Below are 22,893 nucleotides of genomic sequence, written 5' to 3' on the forward strand. Positions count from 1 at the left end.
TCCCTGGCACTCTGCCGCGGGGCGGGGGGGACGTGCTGGGACGTGTGGTCCACGGGAAATCGCGTGGTCCTCTGGGGGGCAGGGAGAGCTTCGAGTTTACGAACTCGAGCCCAGGGACCCTGTGAACCTGGCCTGATATGTCCAGGGTGAGGCTCGTTGCCCCGAGGGAGGCTTCTGGTGGGGGTGCCTGCCCTGAGCCTGCTGGGCCCCGTGTCTTGGCCCAAAACCAGCTACCCGTGGCTCTGACAAAAGCCATCTCCTGGGGGCCGCCCCCCTGTTCTTCCATCCGTAAGGGGGTACCCAGGCACGGGGCCGTGAATCGAACCCGAGATCTCGCGGTTTGCGGGAGGACGCTCAACCCGCCGAGCCAAAGCGGTCGGTCGGTCGGTCGGTCAGGGCGCCCAGGCCCACGTCTTCGGCGTGATAGGTGGTGTCTCTTCTGTCCGGGTGCCTAAGACCGAATGGGAGGCAGAGCCCTACGCTCGTGAAGCCGACACGGGAACCGGAGAGAGGGGAGCCCCGGCCCCTCGGTGTGTCCCCGCGGGCGAGGCATCGTCCCCGCAGAGCGAGAGGTCGCCGCCGCCTCCCTTCCCGCCGCGGGCCAGGGTCCACGCCCGAGTCGCAGGTCCGGTCACAGAACCGCCTCCCCCTCCCTTCCCTCTGCCCGGTAGGGAAACGAAACGTTTCAACACGGCCGTTGGGCGCTGTACCGCAGCCCGAGGTGGTCGGCAGAAGGGGTCATGTCTCCCTTCCGCCTCCCGCAGTCCGACCACGGGGGCGTCCACGTCGCGTCGGCGCGCGCCCGCAGGGTCCGTGCGGGGCTGGGAGCGTCGGGCTGGGGGACGAGGGTTCCAGGCCCCAGAGGACGACCCCTGAGCCGGGACTCCAGAACTCAGCGTGCCAGGGAGACTCGGCTCAGCACCTGCAGGAGGAACGGGGTCCGGAGCGCGCAGCTGGCAGCGCGCGATCGCGGTGCGACTTGGGCTCGCGCGGCAGGCCCACCTCGGGGACCCGGAGGGCGCCGGCCTTGTGCGCAGAGCAGAGCCCGCCGGCACTCGCGGGAGCGCGGTCACAGGCGGGTGCGGGGCCCACCGGGCCGAGGTCCCCCGGGAGTCCCAGGGGAGCGCGTGGGGCCCGTGGGGCGGGAACGGAGCAGGGCGCAGGTGGGAGGGGCTGGGGGCGAGGCCCGAGCTCCGCAGAGCCTGCCGGGCTGCCGAGGGACAGCGGACCCGTGTCCAAGTGCACAGGGAGGGGCTCCGGCAGAACAGCGGCGTCCGCCGATCTCCCTGAGGCAGGGAGGCTGTGGGAACTCACCCCCACCAGAAGCCTCCCTCGGAGCAACGAGCCCCACCCTGGACGTATCAGGCCAGGTTCACAGGGTCCCTGGGGTCGTGTCCGTAAACTCAAAGCTCTCCCTGCCCCCCAGAGGACCGCGCGATTTTCCGTGGACCACACCTGCCAGCACGTCTCCCACCCGCGCCGCGGCAGAGCGCCAGGGAAGAACTAGGGACCCGGGGCCGGGTCGGGGTGCCGGCCACGGTTCTGCGCCAGGTGCCGCGGGTCCGGGCGGGCCTCACCCACGTCCACGGATGGGTTCTCCCGTGGGGAGTCAGGCCTGTGCCTTTCCTGAGCGGCTAAGAGCTTTTCTTTGGCTGAAATCCCCCACCCTGCCCCCAGGCAGCAGATTTGGACCCAGCGGCTTCAACCCTCTGGTCTGTGCTGAACCACCGGAGAGGAGTGTGACCACTTCGACCTCAGTCCCCCAGAGCTCGAACCCCCTTGTCTGTGAAGGAATCGATGGCCTCCTTGTTGTGAGAGGCTGTGTTCAGCTTCGGTAAAATATTTGAAGGGAGGGTGGGGCATGATGGTCATGCCCATTTCATGACCGGTGATTTCCTAGTGTAAGTGCGGAGAACGTACTGAGTGTTCAGCAGTTTTTGATCAAAAATGGGCTGACCCCTGTGCCCCATCCTCCTAATCACCAAATCTCTCCCAGAGCGACTTTTTGTTTGTTTTCCTAAATGAAAAAAGTCCTCAAAGGGAAGTGTGTTCCCGATGTGGAAGAAGTGAAACGATAAAAGGTAGGAGCATAAAAGGCATCAAAATTGAGTTCAAAAACTGTTTTGAGCAGTGGAGAAAAGCCTCCATAGGTGTATTGCATCAAATGGAGAGTACTTTGAAGGTAAGTGAAGTTTAAACATGTTAGAACAAATGCACAATTTTTTATAAATAAATTCTGGGCCTTTTGGGGTCCCCCACTCATATAAGTGAAATCTATTGTTTGTCTTTCTCCGACTGGCTTATTGGACTTAGCATAATACTGTTCAGGTGCATCCATGCTGTTGCAAAAGGTTAGGTTTCCTTCTTTTTAACAGCTGAGTAGTATTCCGTTGTGTGAATGTACCACAGCTGTTTCGTCTTTTCTACTGATGGTACTTGGGCTGCTTCCAAAATTTTAGCTACTGTACATCACACTGCAATGTGCAGGTGCATATATTCTTTCAAATTAGTGTTTCAAGTTTCTTCAGATATATTCCTTCCCGGACCAACGTGGCGTGGGGGTTCCTGAGTGGGGGCGATGGGGGATTAAGAAAGACACAACACAGGTTAAGGAAAAGTGGGGACCAGGTGGGATATTGTCCTCTGATGGAGAGACAATGACCTTGAACATGGTCTCTGCGTTTATTGTATAGGGGTTGGTTAGACAGAGCTCAAGGACGTTTTGTAAACTTAGGGAGACGCCGCAGGCAGACTGTTCCGTTCCCAGGCTATCTGATACATATGTCTTCTGCAAAAGTTACAGTGCATACAGTTGAAGCACGCGGCTACTATTTCATTCTCACCCCCCGCAGCTTCTGGCTATGTCAGCTGCTGGCTTGATGCGCCTTGCAGATGCAAGCAGTCAAGTGACGCTTTGTTAGGCACTCAACCTTGGCCGTGATGCCAGCCTTCACCGTCCCCCACATATTCCCAGAAGCGAAATCACTGGGTCATAAGGTAGCTCCATTTTTAATATTTTGAGGAAACTCCATACTGGCTCTCATGGGGGCTGTACCAGTCTGCACTCCCACCAACAATGCATGAGGGTCCCCTTTCTCCACATCCAAGCCAGCACTTTGTTGATTTATTGCTGATGGCCATTCTGACAGGTGTGAGGTGATACCTCATTGTGGTTTTAATTTCCATTTCCATGATGATGAGTGACGTTGAGCATGTTTGCACGTCTATTAGCCATCCAATGAGCTTTTTCTATACGTCAGCTACAAGAACTGCAAAAAAAGTTGTGAGGGGTTTTGGAAGAACTTACATTGGCTACAGAGAAGGGGGAGAGGTGAAGCAGGGCTCTTCACAGTCTACAGGAAGAAATATTTACTGCTTTTGATTGGTTACAGACAAGAGTCACTGAGTTCACGCACACGTGGGATGCGGCGGTCCACCCAGTGGCAGGGATTCACAGCTCTGACCTAGGTTCACGAAAGTGAGTGGTGTTTTGTCAGGGGGCTCACAGCTAATGTTACCTGGTCAAGTACCCCTGTCTCTTCTCTCACTATTCAGATGCTGTCATTTAATTCACAACATTCCATTACTACAGGGATGCAATGTAATAAACCACAGGAAAACCTAGATCCCTAAAAGAACAAATAAAGAAGTGTATGTAATAGGCTTCCGAATGGTTATGAGCAATATTTAACAGAAACAGGTCCGAGCCTGGCTGGTGAGGCTCAGTGATTTGAGCGCTTGGATTCCCAGTCAGGGCACAGGCCTGGGTCCCCAGTAGGGGGCGCGCGAGAGGCAACTACCCACTGATGTTTCCCTCTTTCTCCCTCCCTCCCTCTCTAAAAAGAAATAAATAAAATCCAAAAAATAAAAACCTTGAAAGAAACAGGTTCGAGGTAGAGTTTTAATCACGAACGAAGAGACAGCTTTGGCTGCTGGGGTTTATCAAGTCCTGCCGCGTTGCTGACATCCGCTGCAGTGCGGACTGTGCCGCGTGGCCCGTGCAGACAGACAGGGGGAAACTAGAGAGATAATTAGAGATCACCTCGGGAAGGACCAGCGAGCCTGGAGAAGAACGGACAACTGCCATTTTCCGGTACCTGAAAAGGCAGGGGCAAACAGGAACACTGAATGACAACTAGCCGCCTGCTCTGAAAACATCAGAAGTTAAAATCATCAACCAAGATTTCAATCCGATGTACAAAACCACCTAACTCCTAAAGCCACCAAGGGAAAAGTGGAAAACGCACACTGTAGCTACCAACCAGGGTCAACCCCTCATCTCAGGCAGGCGGGAGCGCGAGTTCTCGCGAGAACTGCCTCAGCACGCGCGCGCGGCCCCCCCCACTGCCCCACGCGCAATGCAGAGAGGGCGCGAACTCTCGCGAGAGCGTCTCAGACTCGGCGCCCGGGAGGCGGAGAAACATGGCGCGGCCGAGCCCGTCCTGGAGCCGGCTGGACAAACAGCAGGAGCGCGATGTGCGCGAGCTCGTGGGCCACGTGGCAGGCCTCCGGGATGAGGCGGACCCCAACTTCCAGCTCTGCCTCAACTTCGCCTGGTCCAACTTCAGGTGTGAGGCGTGGCGGTGGGCGGGGCCAGGGAGGGGTCAGACGGGGTCTGCAGGGCCCTGGTGGCCGCGGGGCCGGGTCGCCGGCGACACGCGCCTGTGGAGACCGGCTGTGCGTAGTGCAGGGCGTCAGTCTTTCGGGTGGGTGGCCCCCGCCTCACGGAGCGCCGTACCCGACGCAGGACGCTCTTGAATGGATGGGCCAGTGACGTTTAGGGCAAAGTAATGGTCGCGCCTAGTTTAAAACGGTGATCTCAGCGCGCCTTGTCCCTGCTGGGTTCGCTCCAGGCCGCTCACTCCCGGGTCTCCTTTTTCCTTCCGCCCGAGGGCTGAGCAGGACTCGAGGGTCACTTGCGTGCGGCCGACTGTCGCTTCCAGCCTCGCACTCCAGCCCGGAGGTCCGTCCCGCCATGGGGGTCTGTTTGGGTCTTTTCGCACCCCAACATCTGCAACAGTTCCTGCCATGGAGTAACGAAGCCGCCTAATACACCCTCTAGTACAATCCCGAGATTCACGGAGTTTAGATACTTAGGTGAATTCCGAGTTCTTATTTTAATTTATGCACAATGAAAATTAGCACTGTTACGATAATTACGTATAATGGAATTTTACTACGAAAAGAATGTTAGTCGTCGTTAATACTCTACTGTTTAATTTCAGTAGAAATCTTGAGGACTAAACAGTTTTTCAAAATGAGTAATCTGGAGTTTCAACCTTAATGATCATATATAAAGTGCCTACTTGGTTTACAAAGACTAGCCACTGAGGGAAAAGCCCGCCGAGTTTATGAAATAAACTCAATTTTTAAGCATAACATAAATATTACAATGTGTGAATAGGTCGAATAAAACAATGCGTTTCCTACAGATTGAATGAATTCCTTTTCCTTTTTAAGATTTTCTCTTTTTTTTAAGATTTTATTTATTTTAGACAGGGGAAGGGAGAGAGACATACAAGGGTGGTTGTATCTCGTGCGCCCCCTACTGGGCACCTGGCCCACAACACAGGCATGTGTCCTGACGGGTAATTGAGCCAGTGACCCTTTGGTTTGCAGGCTGGCACTCAATCCACAGAGCCACAGCAGCCAGGGCTTCCTTTTTAAGATTTTCTTTTTCTTTTTTTAAATTGACTTCATTGGGTTGACATTGGTTAATAAAATTATATAGGTTTCAGCTGTACAGTTCTATAATACATCATCTGTCTATTGTATTGTGTCTTCGCCACCCTGAGTCGTCTCCTTCCATTTCCACTTGCCCCCTGGCACCCTCTTCTACCTCCACCCTTATTCTCATTTTTCAATTACAGTTGACATTCAATATTATTTTGTATTACTTTCAATTGTACAGCATACTGCAGGGGTGTCAAACTCATTTTCACCGGGGGCCACATCAGCCTCGCGGTTGCCTTCAAAGGGCCAAAATAACTTCAGGACTGTATAAAGGTAACTACTCCTTAACTGTTAAGGAGCTGAAATTACATGCGGCCCTTTGAAGGCAACCTCAAGGCTGATGTGGCCCCCTGGTGAGAATGAGTTTGACACCCCTGGCCGAGTGGTTAGATATTTATATAATTTAAAAAGTGATCTTCCTATAAGTTTAGCACCCACCTGGCACCATGCACAGTAATTACAATATTATTGACTGTGTTTCCTGTACTGTATTTCACATCCCTGTGACTACTTCGTAACTGTCCATTTGTGCTGTTTAATCCCCCCCCTTTGACACCCAGTCCCCCAACCCCCTCCCCTTTGGCAAACTTCAGTTTGTTCTCTGTGTCTCCGGGTTTGTTTCTGGTTTTATGTGTTTGTTTATTTTGCTCTTTAGATTCCACATATAAATGAAATCGTATGGTATTTGTCTCTCTCTGACTGACTTTTTCACTTTGCATGATACCTTCTAGGTCCATCCCTGTTGTCACAAGTGGTAAGATTTCATTTTTGAAAAAATTTTCTTTCATTGACATTTTAGAGAGAGAGAAAGGAAAGGGAAGAGAGAGAAACATCAATTTGTTGTACTGATGTATTCATTGGTTGCTTCTTGTATGTGCCCTAACTGGGGATCGAACCCTCAACCTTGGTGTTACCAGGAAGGAGCTCCAACAAACTGAGCTATCTAGCCAGGGCAAGATTTCATTCTCTTTTATTATGGCTGAGTCATAGTCCACTGTGCATACGTACCACATATTTTTTCTTCAGTCCTCTATTCGTGGGCATTCGGGTTGCTTCCATAGCTCGGCTATTGTAAAGAGTGCTGCAAAGTCAGGAATTTAAATGCTGTACCCCGAATAATTTCTCTGTTGATCTTTAAATGGCAGTAAGTGGATGGACATCATTTTAAGGTTGGGAAGGATGCTAAAAGTTATATTCTCCTTCTACACATTGAGAAACTAAATACATTTTAATAGGTAAAGTACTGTTCCGCTCAGCCATTTAGAGGATAGAATTAATGTTACTTGTTAGTGTAATTTACTTCTTTTAAATACAAATTGTTGACTCTGATACTGAAAAATGGAAAACAAGAGTCATTGTGCTATACTATAATTTTATAGTTTTATAAGTCTTTAATCCATCAGAAAAATGAACAATTTTTTTTTGGCTTTTAAAAATTGAGGCCATGCTGTAAGCCCTAGAGATTCAGAGATAGGTGAGAGAGTCTGTCCTTGAGGGAGAGAGAAACCAAAGTTGCTCACATGTGATCTAGAATATGCCTTTTTTTTTTTTAAGGATTTTATGTATTTAGTTTTGGAGAGAGGGGAAGGGAGGGAGAAAGAGAGTGAGAGAAACATCAATGTGTGGTTGCGTCTCATGTGCCCCCTACTGGGGACCTGGCCCACAACCCAGGCATGTGCCCTGATTGGGAATTGAACCAGCAACCTTTTGGTTCACAGGCTGACACTCAGTCCACTGAGCCACACCAGCCAGGGCTGCCTTTTTAACACATGGGCCTGAAGATAGAATTCAGGTGTTACAAATGTGGACAAGAAAAAATTTCCAGTCACTTCTAACCAAAAAGTAGCATTTCTTTCAATTATGAATAGAAGCAACAAGCAATGTTAGCTTACCTATGAGTGTATTGCCAGTAGAAATCCGATCTTTAACATTGTATTTTAGTTGTAGATATATCTACATGTTGTTTACGTCACTTTAATGTTAGTTATGGACCCACTGCTAGACCTTGTTACTTCATGCTTTAATAAAGAAATTCCTTGCCCTGGCTGATGTGGCTCAGTAGATTGAGCACTGGTCTGCGAACCACAGAGTCGCAAGTTCGATTCCCAGTCAGGGCACGTGCCTGAGTTGTGGGTCAGGTCCCCAGTAAGGGGCACATGAGAGGCAACCACACATTGATGTTTCTCTCCCTCTCGTTCTCCCTCCCTTCCCCCCTGCCTAAAAATAAAAAAATAAACAAAATCATTAAATAAAATAAAATAAAATAAAATAAAATAAATGCCTTGCCGTTGGTTGGAGGTACACCAGAAGGTCGGTGGGTTCCACCCTCCATTAGGTAGGTTGTGGGTTCAATCCCTGGTCGGGATGCATAGGAGAGGCAACCAGTCGGTGTGTGTAGTGTGTGTATGTCTGTCTCTCTCTCTCCCCCGCTTCCTGAAAGCAATGAAAAGATGTCCTCGGGTGAGCATTAAAGGAAAAAAAGGGAATGTCTCATTATATCACACACTTGTAGGAACACTTCACAAGTGTATTACACTATTTTTAGTTACCTTTGTATATTTTACGATTTAAAAAACATTCAGCCCTGGCTGGCGTGACTCAGTGGATTGAGCGCTGGCCTGTGAACCAAAGGGTCACCAGCATGATTCCCAGTCAGGGCACATGCCTGGGTTATGGGCTGGGCCTGTGGTTGGGGGTGTGAAAGAGGCAACCAACTGATGTTTCTCTTGCACACTGTTGTTTCTCTCCCTCTCACTCTCCCCCCTCCCCTCTCTCTGGAAATATATAAATAAGATCTTAAAAAAACACATTCTGAGAAGGGGTCTCATCTTCACTGGGCTCCCAATAGCATAGAAAGATTAGGCTGGAAACTGGATGTGCTGTGTTGGGCTCAGACACAGGGCATTGTGGGAAGACAGAGGAGCCAGAGGACAGGGTGGGGGCAGCTCAGGAGGACCTGTGTCCTGTTGGAAGGAGCCCTTAGCACTCTCAGATGCCGTGGTCATTCCCTGAATGGCGAGGGGACACAGCGACAGGTACTTTCCTGCGTGTCGCTGAGTGTAGGGTATGTCCGGGATACGGAGGGCAGTGATGCTGGTCTGCTTAGCGAGGTGACAGGGTTGATGTGAGAACTGCATTTTATCTTCTAGATTCCATCGTTTCTTGGATGTCAACAGTCACAAAGTAGAAAAGACAATAGAAGGGTAAGTTGGTTATATATATACGTCTATACATGTAGATCTTTAATTCATACAGCTTTATGACTGTCTGTTGACTTTCAAAACTGTATTTTAGAATTTATGAAAAATTCATCATTCATTCCGATCTTGGTAAAGCTGCTAGTTGGAAGAGATTAACTGAGGAATTTCTCAATGCATCACTTCCGAGTACAAAGGAGACAAAGGTAGGCATGATAATATCGGCAAATCTCTGTTGTGAATTTTACCGTTTCCAGTCCGATTATTGACAGCTTGTTTCTGCTAAACATTCGTTCTATTTAGTATCGTTCACAACCTAGAGCAGAATACCCTGGAAACTGACCTAAGTATTGCCTGGAACCTGATGTGGCTCAGGCTTGAAGAGAATGAAGAAGCCCTTGGTTAATCGTTTCAGCCCCAGCCTACTAGGAAAATTGAGATCAGAGATTGGCATGAATAATAGCACTATCTGGCTATCCTAAGTCTTTTTGTTTCTTAATTTTTATTTTGTTTTTTTTTAAAGATTTTATTTATTCATTTTTAGAGAGAGGGGAAGGGAGGGAGAGAGGGAGAGAAACATCAATGTGTGGTTGCCTCTCGCACGCCCCCTACTGGGGACCTGGCCTGCAACCCAGGCATGTGCCCTGACTGGGAATTGAACCAGCGACCCCTTGGTTCACAGCCGGCGCTCAATCCACTGAGCTATACCAGCCAGGGCTATTTTATTTTATTTTTAGAAAGAGAAGAAGGGAGGGAGAAAGAGAGAAACACTGATATGTAATTAAACCAGCGACCTTTAGATTTGCAGGAGGACGCCCAACCAACCGAGCCACACTGGCTGTGGCTAGCTTAAGTGTTTTAAATCAGTGGTCCCCAACCTTTTTGGCACTAGGGACAGGTTTTGTGGAAGACCGTTCTTCCACAGACCAGGGTAGGTGGGATGGTTTCAGGATGCTTCAAGCACATTACATTCAAGCTCACCTCCTGCTGGGTGGCCCGGTTCATAACAGGCCCAGACCAGTACCCGTCTGTAGCCTGGAGGTGGACGCCTGTGTTAAGTAGCTTCGTAGCACTGGGTAATAACAACGACCTATGTAATGGTGTCATAAGCATTTTCAGATTCCATCGTAGGTCCCCAAGTCCACCCTTAGGCTCGAGGATTCTCTACTAGAGGGGGGTTTACAAAACTTTACAAAAGCTGCCCCTCACCATCAAGGTTTATTCCAGTGCAGTGATACATATTGGGAAGGAGCAAAGGAAAACGATGCCCCGGGTGAGGGCCAGGAGAAACCAGGCACCCACTTTCCAGTGCTCCTTCCCAGTGGAGTCACAAGGGAATGCCTTTGGTTCGCGTAGTGACAATGTGTGACCACAAACACACACAGTGCGGTGAACCAGGGAAGCTAAGCTCCCCGGCGCCTTGGTGCTCAGGCCCTTTGTTTGGGGTCTGTCACACAGCTGTGCAGGGCCCATGTGGCTGACCTTGCCACTCGGTCTCCAGCCCCACAGAGGTCAAGCTGACGACCTCAGGCAGATGAAAGCAGGTGTTCACTGTAAGGCGCATTGGCAGCGTGAATGGTCTAGTGTGTGGCCAGAAGCCTTCAGCATACACACCCCCACTTCTCCTCAGGGCTCCCCAAGGGCTCTGGTTCTCTGTTCAGAGCCAGTGGAGCACCAGTCCTGAAGACCTTTCGGGTGTTCCCAGTTGGGGCAGCCTGGCATCCGAGTTAGCTGGCTTGATCTTCCCAGTAACCTCAGTTATGTGTGGCTTTCTCTTTGTCTGACAGGGGTGTCCACTCTGCAGTCAAGGGCCACATGCGGCCCAGGATGGCTGTGAATGCAGCCCAACACAATTTTTTTTTTTTTTCTCATCCGTTTTTGTTACTGTTTGTGTATTGAAAGTGTGGCCCAAGACAACTCTTCTTATTCCAGTGTGGCTCAGAGATGCCAAAAGGTTGGACGCCCCTGGGCCACTCTGCACTGTGGAACTTGGTGTCCTAAGGAAGAGAGCCTCAGACAACTTCAGGGAAGGCTGTCAAGGTATTTCTGGAGAAGAGAGAGCTGCAGTCTGCATGCCGTCAGGGGAGAAATGCTCCCTGAGACCTGTAGCTTTCTGGGGAGCCTGTGCAATTGAGTAAACAGTTCCTATGATACCGTAGTATTGATATACCCTCGGTACATGCCAGGTCTCGGTGCACACCAGGCCCCGTGAGTCCGTCAGTAGATACCAGTACTCCTCCACTGGGGAAGGGCCTTAAGCTCGCAGTCACAAACATCTAGACCAATGGCAACATCCAACGTTCAGAATTAACTCGATGAACCAGTGAGTGTCACTTCCGACTTGACTTTGACCTTTTGATTCCCATCTGCATTTGTTTTTCTGTGCATCCCCAGCCAGGGACCTGGCCCACAACCCAGGCATGTGCCCTGACTGGGAATCGAACCAGCAACGCCTTGGTTCGAAGGCCAGCACTCAATCCACTAAGCTGCACCAGCCAGGGCTCTCTCTTTATCTTTAAATTTGGCATTTTAATTATGATGTGTTTTGGTGTGGTCCTCTTTGGGTCCATCTTGTTTGGAACGCTCTGTGCTTCCTGGACTTGCATGTCTATTTCCTTCACCAAATAAGGGAAGTTTTCTTTCATTATTTTTTCAAGTAGATTTCCAATTTCTTGCTCTTTCTCTTCTCCTTCTGACACCCCTATGATTTTAATGTTGGTATGTTTGAACTTGTCCCAGAGGTTCCTAACCCTATCCTCATTTTTGGGGGGGATTCTTTTTCCTTCTTGCTGTTCTGATTGAATGTTTTTTTTCTCCCTTATATTCCAAATCATTGATTTGACTCTCGGCTTCATCCATTCTACTGTTTATTCCCTGTAAATTTTTCTTTATTTCATTTTGTGTAACCTTCATTACTGACTGACTCTTTTATGCTGCTGAGGTCCGCACTCAGGTCCTTGAGCATCCTTATAACCAGTGTTTTGAACTCTGCATCTGATAGATTGCTTGTCTCCATTTTGTTCAGTTCTTTTTCTGGAGCTTTGATCTGCTCTTTCATTTGGGCCGTGTTTCTTTGTCTCCTCACTTTGGCAGCCTCCCTGAGTGTGTTTCTGTGTATTGGGTGGAGCTGCCTTAACTCCCTGTGTAGCAGTGCAGCCTAATGTAGAAAAGCACACCCTTAAGTTGAATGGGCTGGAGCCTTAGGTAATCGCCAAAGCGGGCAACCCGTGCAAACCACGTGGGTGGAGTTGAAGATATGGCGTAGCTGCTCTGTGGCTCTGCCTTGGCAAGCACTTAGAAAAGAGACAATTGCCACTGCCTGGCCTCTGGAGTTTTGTCTGGGAGGAAGCCGTCCCCCAGCACTCGCCCTGATGCCAGACACTTCAGTTTCTCCCCGTATACCACTGGTGCTGTTCAGCTGCTGCCCTAGAGCTGGACCCCTGAGGGAGTGAGTCTGTGTTAGTTCTAAGTCTGTTGAGGACCCTTTAAGAGGAAACACCTAAGAATCCTGCAGTTTATTCCGCTGCCCCAACTACTTCCTGGTTTTTATGGCCAGGAGTTATGGGGACTTATCTTCCTGGCACTGGAGCCCTGGGCTGGGGCTGGGCGGTCTGCTGTGGGGCTGAGACCCCCTGCTCCTGAGGTATCCCTCCCTATTTTTATGCATCACTCGTGGGTGTGGGACCAGCTGTTCCGCATCTCCTCATTTCTGCCCCTCCTATCCATCTGGTTGAATGTGAGTTCTTTCATTCCTTGGTTTTAAGACTTCCATACAGCTCAATTATGCTGGATGATCGTTGGTTTGTAGTTGGAATTACTGTTGTGCTGCGCGAGGAGGCGAGCCCTGTGTACCTATGCCTCCCTCTGCGCCAGAAGTGTCCAGCAGTTTTAAGCAGGTGAGGACTTATGAAATAATTGGCAGCTCCTTGGAACCTTCTTAGTGATTTATTACTTTCTCATTTCCAGGAAAGTTTACCAAGTGTCTACTCAGTCCCTAGCTTCATACTAAGTGGTAGGAATACAGAGTAAAGAAGACATGGCGTCACCAATGACGATGTCACCAGTGACGATGGCCAACGCTAGGAGACACACGGAAGGTGCTCTGCACCAGAGAGCGGGCAGAGTGAACTTGGCTTTGCGCGTGACACTTCCTTCACCCTCCTTGCATGCATAGTTTATGACTTTTAGCACAATGGGGGTGTTTCTATACTTTTAGTCAATTTTTATGCATTGTTTGTAAAATATAATCTACGTCTTTAAGAAAACACAAAGAAAGGTTAAAGAATAGTAAAAGGAACTCCTGTGCTCCCTTGCCTCAGGTTCTTCCACTGACATCTAATCTGGAACAGTTCCTTGGCCTTTCTTCTTCTTGACCTTGACATTCTGAATTATGCAGGCCAGTTACTTGGTAGCATGTCCCTCTTTTAGGTTTGTCAGATGATTCCTCATTACGTTTTAGATGATGCATTTTTGACAGGATCCCCATGTACACATTTGAACTCTAAAAGTAGTTTTGAGCAGTACATATATCCAATGGAATACTCCTCAGCCAAAAGAAAAGAAAGAAATCTTAGCCTTTGCAACAGCGTGGAAGGACCTAGAGGGCGTTATGCTCAGTGAAATAACCCAGGCACGAAAAAGACAAATACCATATGACTTCATTGATGTGCAGACTGTGAAGGAGAAGATAAACGAAACAGAAGCAGAGTCACAGATACAGAGGACAGACCAGTCATTGCCACAGGAGCGGGAGGTTGGGGTGAAAAGGTGAAGGAATTGAGAAGTGCAAATTGACCGTTACAAACCAGTCACGGGTCCCTGCCCGGCATGGCTCATTTGGTTGGGCATCATCCCTTAAAGCGAAAGGTCGCTGGTTCAATCCCCTCGCTCTAACAAACAAATATATGGTCACAGGGATGTAAAGTACAGCATAGGAAACATGGTCAATGATATTGTAATAACTACGATGCCAGGTGGGTACTTGAAATATCAGGGGGACACTTGGTAAAATATATGACTGTCTACCCACCATGCTGTACACCTGAAACCCACACAAAATATTATTGAATGTCAGCTGCAACTGAAAAATAAAATCTAAAACAATAGTTTAGAGATTAGGAGTCATTTCAGTATAATTCCCGTTTTCTCACCCAGAAAAATGATTGAGGGCATACTGTCATGGCATTATCTTTTCTTTATTTTTTTTTTAAGATTTTACTTGTTTATTTTCAGAGAGAGGGGAAGGGAAGGAGAAAGAGAGGGAGAGAATCATCAGTGTGTGGTTGCCTCTCAAGCGCCCCCTACTGGGGACCTGACCTGCAACCCAGGCATGTGCCCTGACTGGGAATTGAAACGGCGGCCCTTCGATTCACAGGCCTATGCTCAATCCACTGAGCTGAACCAGCCAGGGACTATCTTTTCTTTACTCAAACTACTCTTAAAAGCTCTTAGCAACCTCAGTGGCTCACATTCTTCACTTTTGTTTTCAAGACGGATGCGCATTACTCGATACTGTCCCTTCTTCTGTGCCTGTCTGACTCCCCTTCAAACTGCAGCTATGTGGAAACACCGAGAGAAAAAGAAGTGGGTGCGTTATCAGATGCCTTAATCTATAAAACTAAAAGAGAGCTTAGTTTCACTGCCTACTTGTTAGACATTGAGATTTTATGAAACCTGGTAAAAATCTATGAAACTAAAAATATTTCTGTTGCATTGGATACCCTTGCAATGGCAAATTTTCATGTAAAATATAAATTCTAACTTTGTAAGTTGAACCACTTTCAATGAAACTCTTATAAAGAGAAAACTTACGTTTGAAGATAAAGAAATTTAAAATGTATTTAAATTGTTTCCCAAGTGCATGTTGTTTTGAGTCTTAGAAGACTTTTTTCTTACAGTTTTGCATATTTTCACACATATTTGGAAACGCTGATGAGATTCTTCTGTTACACTTTAGAAAAGAAAGATGACTTTGACTGGGGCAAATACTTGATGGAAGGTGAAGAAATTGACCTTAGTCCAAATGCAGACACGCCGGTAAGTGGCAATAGTTTTGCTATTGAAAAACAAATGTATTCCAAGTGACATAGGTGACTCTTATGGGTCCTCTGTCCTGCAGCAAGTTAGCTGAAATAGGAACACTCTTCAGTGAACAGAATAATTTCTGGTTTTTTACATATTTTATTTATTTTCAGAGAGGGGAGAAAAACATGAATATGTGGTTGCTTCTCATGCACCCCCTACTGGGGACCTGGCCCACAACCCAGTCATGTGCCCAGACTGGGAATCGAACTGGTGACCCTTTGGTTCGCATGCCGGCACTCAGTCCACTGTGCCACACCAGCCAGGCCAGAATAGTTTCTTATGGAAGATTTATTAAGGTCTTGCATCAAATCATTAGTACTGGGGAGCTGAACAGAATGCATATACTTAAAGTATCCTTTGAGGAGCTGTGAATGTTGGGATTTCTAGCACCAGAAATAATCTCATCCCGTTACAGTGACTTTCCAGACATTTAGGAGAAGTTTCATTCGGTATAGTTGCTGCTTTTCTTCTGAAGTTTTCCTGATCTTTTAATAGAAATAGCTTCAGGTGTGTTAGGGTAAGGCGTATTTCCTCTTCTAATCAGAACTGGTCTGAAGAAAGTGAGGACGAAGACGATCAGCAGCCCTTGAGCAGAGAGGACTCTGGGATTCAGGTGGACAGGACACCTTTAGAAGAACAGGATCACCACAGAAAACCGGGGCCACGTGTCGGCTGGAAAGGTACTGTGTTCGTGGATGCTGGCATTTGCTGTTGTTGGTTTTTTAAGAATTTATTTTTAGAGAGAGGGGGAGGGAGGGAGAGACACATCCCTGTGGCAGAGAAACATCAATAGGTTGCCTCTCACATGCCCTCAGCCAGGGACCCGGCCTGCAACCCAGGCATGTGTCTATGAGTCTGTTTCTGTTCTGTTCATTTATTTTGTTTCTTGATTCCACATATAAGTGAAATCACATGGTATTTGTATGACTTACTCCATGTAGCATGAGGAAGGCCCATCCATGTTGTCAAAAATGGTAAGATTTCATTCTTTTTATGGCCAGGTAATATTCCATTGTACCTCTGCTCCATTTCTTTATCCAGTCATCTACCTGTGGACACTTAGGTTGCTTCCATATCTTGGCAAGTGAGTCTGTGTGCAGGCCCTTTACGTGGGCGCCTTGGTTTCTGCCAGAGTCCCATCTCACCTGGATGGTCGGAATCCCTGCTGGTTTTCACATTCAGTTCAGTGGGGTCTCCTCTTTCCGGCACTGGAGCTGGGACTTCACACTCCTCAGGGGAGACCGTGGCAACCGAGACATCGCTCCTGATTCTCAGCTACCACATGTGGGTGTGGGACCAGCTCATCCTGTCTCTCTACCACTTGACGTGACTTCTTTCCACAGGATTTCTGTTCACCTAGAGGCAGTTCTCAGTGACACAGATGGCGGCTCTATAGTCTAGTTGTTGTTTTAGATTTTTATCCTTAGATAGGGGAAGTGAGGGAGAGAAAGATCAATGTGTGTGGTTGCCCCTGGCGCACCCCCTACTCGGTACCTGGCTCGCAACCCAGGCATGGGCCCTGACTGGGAATCGAACCGGCAGCTCTGGTTCACAAGCCAGCACTCCATCCACTTAGCCACACCAGCCAGGGCAGTAGCTGTCATTTTACAGAGCCTTTTCCTATTGAATATTCGAATGGAGTCATGAGTTCAGATACTGTTGCAAAGCTGGCCGTGTGTTGTTGTTAGCGCATAACGTACCCATGCTAACTTTCCTCCAGCGGATGAGCCAGATGCCCGCAGCTGGCTGGAGCAGCACGTGGTCCGTCAGTACTGGACAGCACGCAACTCGAGGTTCCCGCACAGTCTGCATTTGCACTCCAATTTGGCTGCTGTCTGGTAAGAGCCCAGAGTTTCATTTTGTGTGTTAACCAAAGAAACTTTGGCTGGGGCCTGCTGGAGCTGAATCTCTGGCAGCCATCCAGTTTGGGTCTAGGTTGGAACTGGAACAGAGAGGATGCCTGGGGAGATCTCAGGGGAGATCCTGTCGCCGAGCGGCTGCCAGTGGAACCTCCCCCCTAACTCGCCCACGTGTATGGAGTGGCGGTTTGCAGCTGCGTGGTGTGTGTCAAATAGGGCGCTGCTGCCTGGGGCCACTGGCGTCCAACAGAGGCTAGAGTGGTGACCGCCCTTAGGTGGCAGCAGACATGTCCCAGTGGCTTCCAGTGACATGCTGTGGAATTGCGGGAGCTGATGAAAATTGTCATTGTCAGCAAGTTCTGCAAGTGTGAGCCCAATGACACAGTGTCTGCGGTCACCGTGGGATGGGACCCCTACTGCGTTCACTCTGTGCAGGTTGCCAGGTGTGGCCTCTCTCCACAGGGGCCCTGTGTTTCTTCCCTGCAGTGTGGACCTCAGAACTTTCTTCTGGGAGACCCGTGTCCCAGGCCAGCATCACAGGTGGGCCACACGGCCCAAGGCCGCCTTCGTCCGTCATGGGCTCGGCCCCTCAGCACACTGGCACATTGGCCACTGGGAACGGGACTGGGCCCCTTGTGGGCGCCCAGGCTGCCTGCTGTGCACTTGCTCATGGGCCGGCGCTCTGCCCACACGCCGCTGCCTTCCTGGGCCCGCTCTGCAATCACTGCCCCCGACTGTGCCGCACCCAGGCCTCTGCTGCTGGGTCCCCACCCAGTCACCCCTCTCACCACAGTGGACTGGGACCATCCAGTGGCCTACCACATGGGGACGGAGAGGGGCCTCGTGCCTGACCAGCTCAGCAGAGGCCAGCGTGGCAGCCTTGCAAACTCAGAGACCGAAAGTGACTGCACAAGACTGTCAAACATGAAAACTTAGTAACTAAAAGCAGGTCACGGTGGGCGGTCATGTCCTGGGCTGGAATCTGCCCCCACAAAGGTCAGTCTTCACCTCATGAAGCCTGTCTGTTGTATTTGCATCTAAGATAACCTACCTTTGGAATTTCCTTTTTCCGGACCCCTCAAAGCAGAGGCACCTCACCAGAGGGAGGCCACAAATCCCTCATTATTATTTTTTATAAAGATTTTATTTATTTATTTTTAGAGAGAGGAGAAGGGAGGGAGAAAGAGAGGGAAAGAAACATCAATGTGTGGTTGCCTCTCACGCCCACCCCCCCCCCCCACCCCCCCGAGGATCTGGCCCGCAACCCAGGCATGTGCCCTGACTGGGAATGGAACCGGCAACCTTTTGGTTTTCAGGCCTGCACTCAGTCCACTGAGCTACACCAGCCAGGGTTAATCCCCTCGTTATTAATGTTATCGTGTTAGTTGTTGCCTGTCAACTGTCCTGTCCCCAGCTATGTAAAAGAAGTGCATGTCTATCATTTTACCTTTTGTCCAATGCCAGAGGTCCCCTCTCCTCCCCACCCCAGTCTTCTACTTTCTCCCGCCTCCCTAATCTCTCCCCAGTGGATTTCATGCAGCCTACTTACATCTTCTGTTCTGAGTCCAGTGTATAAAATAAGGTACAAAACTGCCATTTTCTGGAGCATTTTCTCAATCTATTGAAGTTTGGCTTCCTGGCAGTTGTTGTCAGTTTCAGATTTGGACGTTTCTTATGTTGACAACATCATGCCCACACAGCCTGGACGTAACAGTGGACAAAAAGCAAGTCCGCCACGAGTGACAACCCCTCTTCCCCTGCCCTCTCCCCTTGTGAGACAGCACAGAAGCCTCCTACGTGTCGCTGTGCCAGATCTGTGCGGTCGCTGGATTATCTCAGCCCCGGGGATGGCTGGATTCTGGGATTCTGTGGTTATAGGCAAGAAAATTTTTTTAAAAAACGAACATATATGTGTGTTGATACATGATTTATTTTTATTTATTGATTTGAGAGAGAGAGAGAAGAAGGGAAAGAGAGAGAAATATTGATGTGTTGTTCCACTTATTGACACATTCATTGGTTACTTCTTGTATGTGCCCTGACCAGGGATCAAACCTGCAACCTTGGCATATTGGGACAATGTTCTAACCAACTGAGCTACCTGGCCCGGTACTGTAGATACATATTTTTTGCTAGTGGGGGAATAAAAAATCCATTGCAAACATTTCCTAAGTTCCCCTGGAAAAAAAAAAAAAAATTCTGCCCTGGCTGGTGTGGCTCAGTGGATTGAGCACTGGCCTACGAACCTAAAGGTCACTGGTTCAATTCCCGGTCAGGGCACATGCCTGGGTTGCAAGCCAGGTCTCCAGCTGGGGGCATGGGAAAGGCAACCAGTCAGTATATCTCTCCACATTGATGTTTCTCTCCATCTTTGTCCCTCCTTTCCTCTCTCTAAAAATGAATAAATAAAATCTTAATTTTAAAAAAAAGCGTTCAGAAAGGGGTTTATGTTTCCCATGTAGCTATGCATGAGCACCTGGCAGTGTCTGGAAGAGGAGCGGGTGTGGGCCTTACTGGATACTAGGGGCAGCTCACCTGCCACTCACAGAGATAGTAGCGGCTTCATTTTTTAAATTTCTTTTTAGAGAGGTAAAGGAGAGATAAAGTAATGGAGAGAAACATCAATGTGTGGTTGCCTCTCACGCGCCCCCCAGCAGAGACCTGGCCCACAACCCAGGTGTGTGCCCTGACTGGGAATTGAACCAACAATCCTTTGGTTCACAGGCCGGCACTCAATCCACTGGCCACAGCAACCAGAGTGAAGTGGCTTCATTTTCTATACTGAGCTTAATTCACTTGACTGTGAGCAATGCCTCCATTCACAAATATCCAGCCCAGCTCACCCGGAGGGAGACCCTGGACACTCACCACAGGATTACACGCATCCCCTTGCCATTAAACTGAGAAATGTGTTCTCGGGCTGAAGAGGAAGTTTGGCTGGTACCTGAGTAACAGAGGCTCTAGAGACATGTCTGCTACTTGTCCTGCCTGCAGACAGCCTGAGCTGGCCCCTCCTGCCCCTGGCCCCTTGCCCATGCCGCAGGAAGTCCCAATGCAGTTTTTGTGGACCTTGGAGACATCAAACCACAGCATTAGACTGGCTGGTGAAATAAAAAGTTATTTTTCATTGGTTTGCCCTTTGGGGGAAAAAAACTTTGATGTTAATATTTGGTTTGATGTGCGATTCACACTGACTGTGTTTTTAACAATGTGAATTGACCAGTTTTCAATTATTTTTTACCTTTAACAGGAAATTCTTATTTTAATTATAAGCTGCCTCTTGATTTTCAAAGGTAATGGATTGCTATACTGCCATTTATTTGATCTCCATTTCAGTGCACTCACTGCAAAAATACCCTTGCCATTTTGATAAAAGAAAAAGATACGTAGTTTAAGTGTTTGTCTGAACCAGCAATAAACATAACAGTGCCATCATTCCGAAGTTGCTTTTCGAGAAAATGAATAGGGCAGGGCATTGAGAGCCTGAGGTATGTTGACTGGCTTACTGAGATTTGGGTAAATTACCACTCAGTTGCATCTGTTCTTTGAGAACTACTTTCACTAAAGGAGAAACCTTTTCACTGACATTTGATATTTTCTTTCTAATAGGGACCAACACTTGTATAGCAGTGACCCCTTGTACATTCCAGATGACAGAGTTTTTGTTACCGAGACACAGGTTATCCGGGAAACGCTCTGGTAGGTCCTATCACCTGATCAATAGTCTAGATTGATTTATTTTTAGAGAGAGGGGAAGGGAGGGAAAGAGAGGGAGAGAAACATCAACGTGTTGCCTCTCGTGCACCTCCTACTGGGGACCAGACCTGCAACCCAGGCATGTGCCCTGACTGGGAATTGAACCGGTGACCCTTTGTTTCACAGTCTGGTGCTCAACCCACTGAGCCACACCAGCCAGGGCTAGATGACTTTATTAGTGGTGTAAAGAAAAGCATCCAGGGGTTTTCACATGGGAACTAGAAACAGGCCTCTAGGTGTGAACCCTAGCAGTTCCCAGTGGGCACCCGACTTGCACTGGGGCCTCCAGAAACCCAAACTTGATTTTCCACTGTGGAGATTAAGATGTTGATGCGTTTACTTCTCTTTCATTTTAAATAGCTTCATATACAGGGTCCGGCACAAGTAAGGCCTGCTTGATCACGTGTGGTTGGTAGGGTAATCACATGGGTGTACCAATTTATAGTTTAAATTTGAACATTTCACCTTAAATGTCCTTTGGTGTGCTTGAGTGTGACATTGTCATATTACAGAATGACACGCTTATGATTTTGTAGTAAGGAGGGGCGTTATTTGTGCCAGACACTGTTTATATGATTAGACTAAGTTACACCATCACTTCGCTAATGTCTGGGCTCGACGCAAGGCTCCTCGTGTGCTGCCTACCGCTTGTAACAGGCGGAGGGCCTCAATGGCAGTCTGCCTGTGCCCCAGCCCCGGGAACCAGGAAGCTAAAATATTAGAGTGTGTTCCCACAAAAGGACAGTGACCAGTGCGACCCATAGAGCCGTCACTCGGATCTCCAGCTTCCGGTCCCCTCTGCCCAGAAGCATAATGTTGACACTCTTTTTCTTTTCTTTTTTTAAGATAATATTTTTCAAAGATTTTATTTATTTTTAGAGGGAGTGGAAGAGGGGGAGAAACATCCATGTGTGGTTGCCTCTCACGCGCCCCCTGCTGGGGACCTGGCCCAAAACCCAGGCATGTGCCCTTACTGGGAATCGAACCAGCAACTCAACCCTTTGGTTCCCAGGCCGGCACTCAGTCCACTGAGCCACACCAGCCAGGGTTAACGTTGATATTCTTAAAACCAGGAAGGTCTTTTCGAACCGCCTCCCATGGGAGGAAACGCTTTGACAACGCTGTGTGAACTTCACTCTGAGATGATCGTGTCTTGAGTCTTAACATAATCAGATGAGAAGAGGAATGTCTTCTGTTTTCTACTCACTGGACCTCTCTGCTCCGTCTTTTATTAAAAATTCTTAATCATTACTGTAGCGAACATTTTAATATACTTAAAGTATACTTAGATTTCTTATTTCATTTCAGGTTACTTTCAGGAGTCAAAAAGCTCTTTATCTTTCAGTTGATAGATGGGAAGATAACTGTGAGGAACAACATCACAGTCACCCATTTGACCCACGTGAGTTGACCTGAGTTGACCATATACGATAATTAAATCATGGGATTTGTGTAAACCATGGGTGTATAATTTTAGAGCACTTTTCAACAGTAAAACTACTAAATATATCTTAAGATCCAAAAGGCAAAATTAATTTGTTCATCTTCACAGTGCTTAGAGAATTCTTTAGTGTTGTTGTAATGTTATATTTAGTTTTAATTGGTGTTTTTCCTTTTTCTTTGTCTTTCTATACTGGGAAAGCTGTATACTGTAAATTTTTTGCCTGTAGTGCATTTACCTGGAACCAAGTCTTCAAAAAGTATAAGCCTTGAAAAAAATATTAAGGAAAAAAATGAAGTTATTACAATCCAATAAAAAAAAGTGTAAGCCTTGATTCCATATCCTGTAGATATTAACGTTCATACTACCTTTTGGATCTGAAGCTAAGTATTTGTCTTATTATTTTGTCATCTCATAAGCCTACCGTTCCAAACGGGCACAAAGGAGCTATGTTACAGCGAGGGGATGTGGATTTGAAGCTCGCAGAGACTGGTTTGAAATAATCCCGTGCCTCATTTATATCCCATTACCGTTTGCCCTGGCAGAGCTGTCTGCGGTCGGTGCTGGAGCAGATGGCGGCCTATGGGCAGGTCGTGTTCCAGCTCCAGGAGTTCATCGACGAGGTCATGGGCCACGGCCCCGAGAGCTCGCTGCCTGGGAACGGGAATGGCCACAAGAAGCTCACGGAAGCCCCCTTCCGAACCTACCAGGCTTTCATGTGGGCCCTGTACAAATACTTCATTACTTTCAAAGAAGAACTTACAGAAATTGAGAAGTGCATCATCAATAATGGTATTTAAATATTCTTCGCTTTTACTCGTGA

At 48.2% G+C, this 22,893-nt stretch overlaps 1 protein-coding gene and 1 long non-coding RNA gene across 8 annotated transcripts in view; one reads left to right on the top strand and one right to left on the bottom strand.

Moving 5' to 3' along the window:
* Positions 1-2,607: 2,607 nt before the first annotated feature.
* Positions 2,608-4,328, bottom strand: LOC112305868 (uncharacterized). Of its 4 annotated transcripts, XR_008425326.1 has the most exons (4): positions 4,248-4,324; positions 3,873-4,097; positions 3,519-3,629; positions 2,608-3,269 (listed from the first exon to the last, which is right to left on the bottom strand). It is a non-coding gene; the product is annotated as an uncharacterized lncRNA (long non-coding RNA). The 4 variants fall into 4 exon arrangements; XR_006655639.3 differs by having other exon boundaries at positions 2,608-3,629; positions 4,225-4,328; XR_008425325.2 differs by lacking the exon at positions 3,519-3,629 and having other exon boundaries at positions 4,248-4,321.
* Positions 4,329-4,395: 67 nt separating this feature from the next.
* The window catches only part of TUBGCP5 (tubulin gamma complex component 5), a 37,009-nt gene continuing 18,511 nt past the window's right edge, over positions 4,396-22,893 (top strand). The window contains exons 1-10 of one of the 4 annotated variants that reach the window (XM_053912961.2): positions 4,396-4,568; positions 8,883-8,936; positions 9,028-9,136; positions 14,421-14,517; positions 14,887-14,966; positions 15,559-15,694; positions 16,735-16,852; positions 20,483-20,572; positions 21,938-22,031; positions 22,616-22,862. In XM_053912961.2, coding sequence (XP_053768936.1) covers positions 4,423-4,568; positions 8,883-8,936; positions 9,028-9,136; positions 14,421-14,517; positions 14,887-14,966; positions 15,559-15,694; positions 16,735-16,852; positions 20,483-20,572; positions 21,938-22,031; positions 22,616-22,862 — 1,171 coding nt within the window. In that variant the 5' untranslated portion in view covers positions 4,396-4,422. Of the gene's footprint in view, positions 4,569-4,924; positions 5,098-8,882; positions 8,937-9,027; positions 9,137-14,420; positions 14,518-14,886; positions 14,967-15,558; positions 15,695-16,734; positions 16,853-20,482; positions 20,573-21,937; positions 22,032-22,615; positions 22,863-22,893 lie in introns of those variants that run through there. The other 3 variants (XM_053912962.1, XM_053912964.1, XM_053912963.1) reach the window with 3 other exon arrangements.

This window comes from Desmodus rotundus, chromosome 10 (genome assembly GCF_022682495.2).
Source record: "Desmodus rotundus isolate HL8 chromosome 10, HLdesRot8A.1, whole genome shotgun sequence".
In the NCBI taxonomy this organism is placed as follows: domain Eukaryota; kingdom Metazoa; phylum Chordata; class Mammalia; order Chiroptera; family Phyllostomidae; genus Desmodus; species Desmodus rotundus.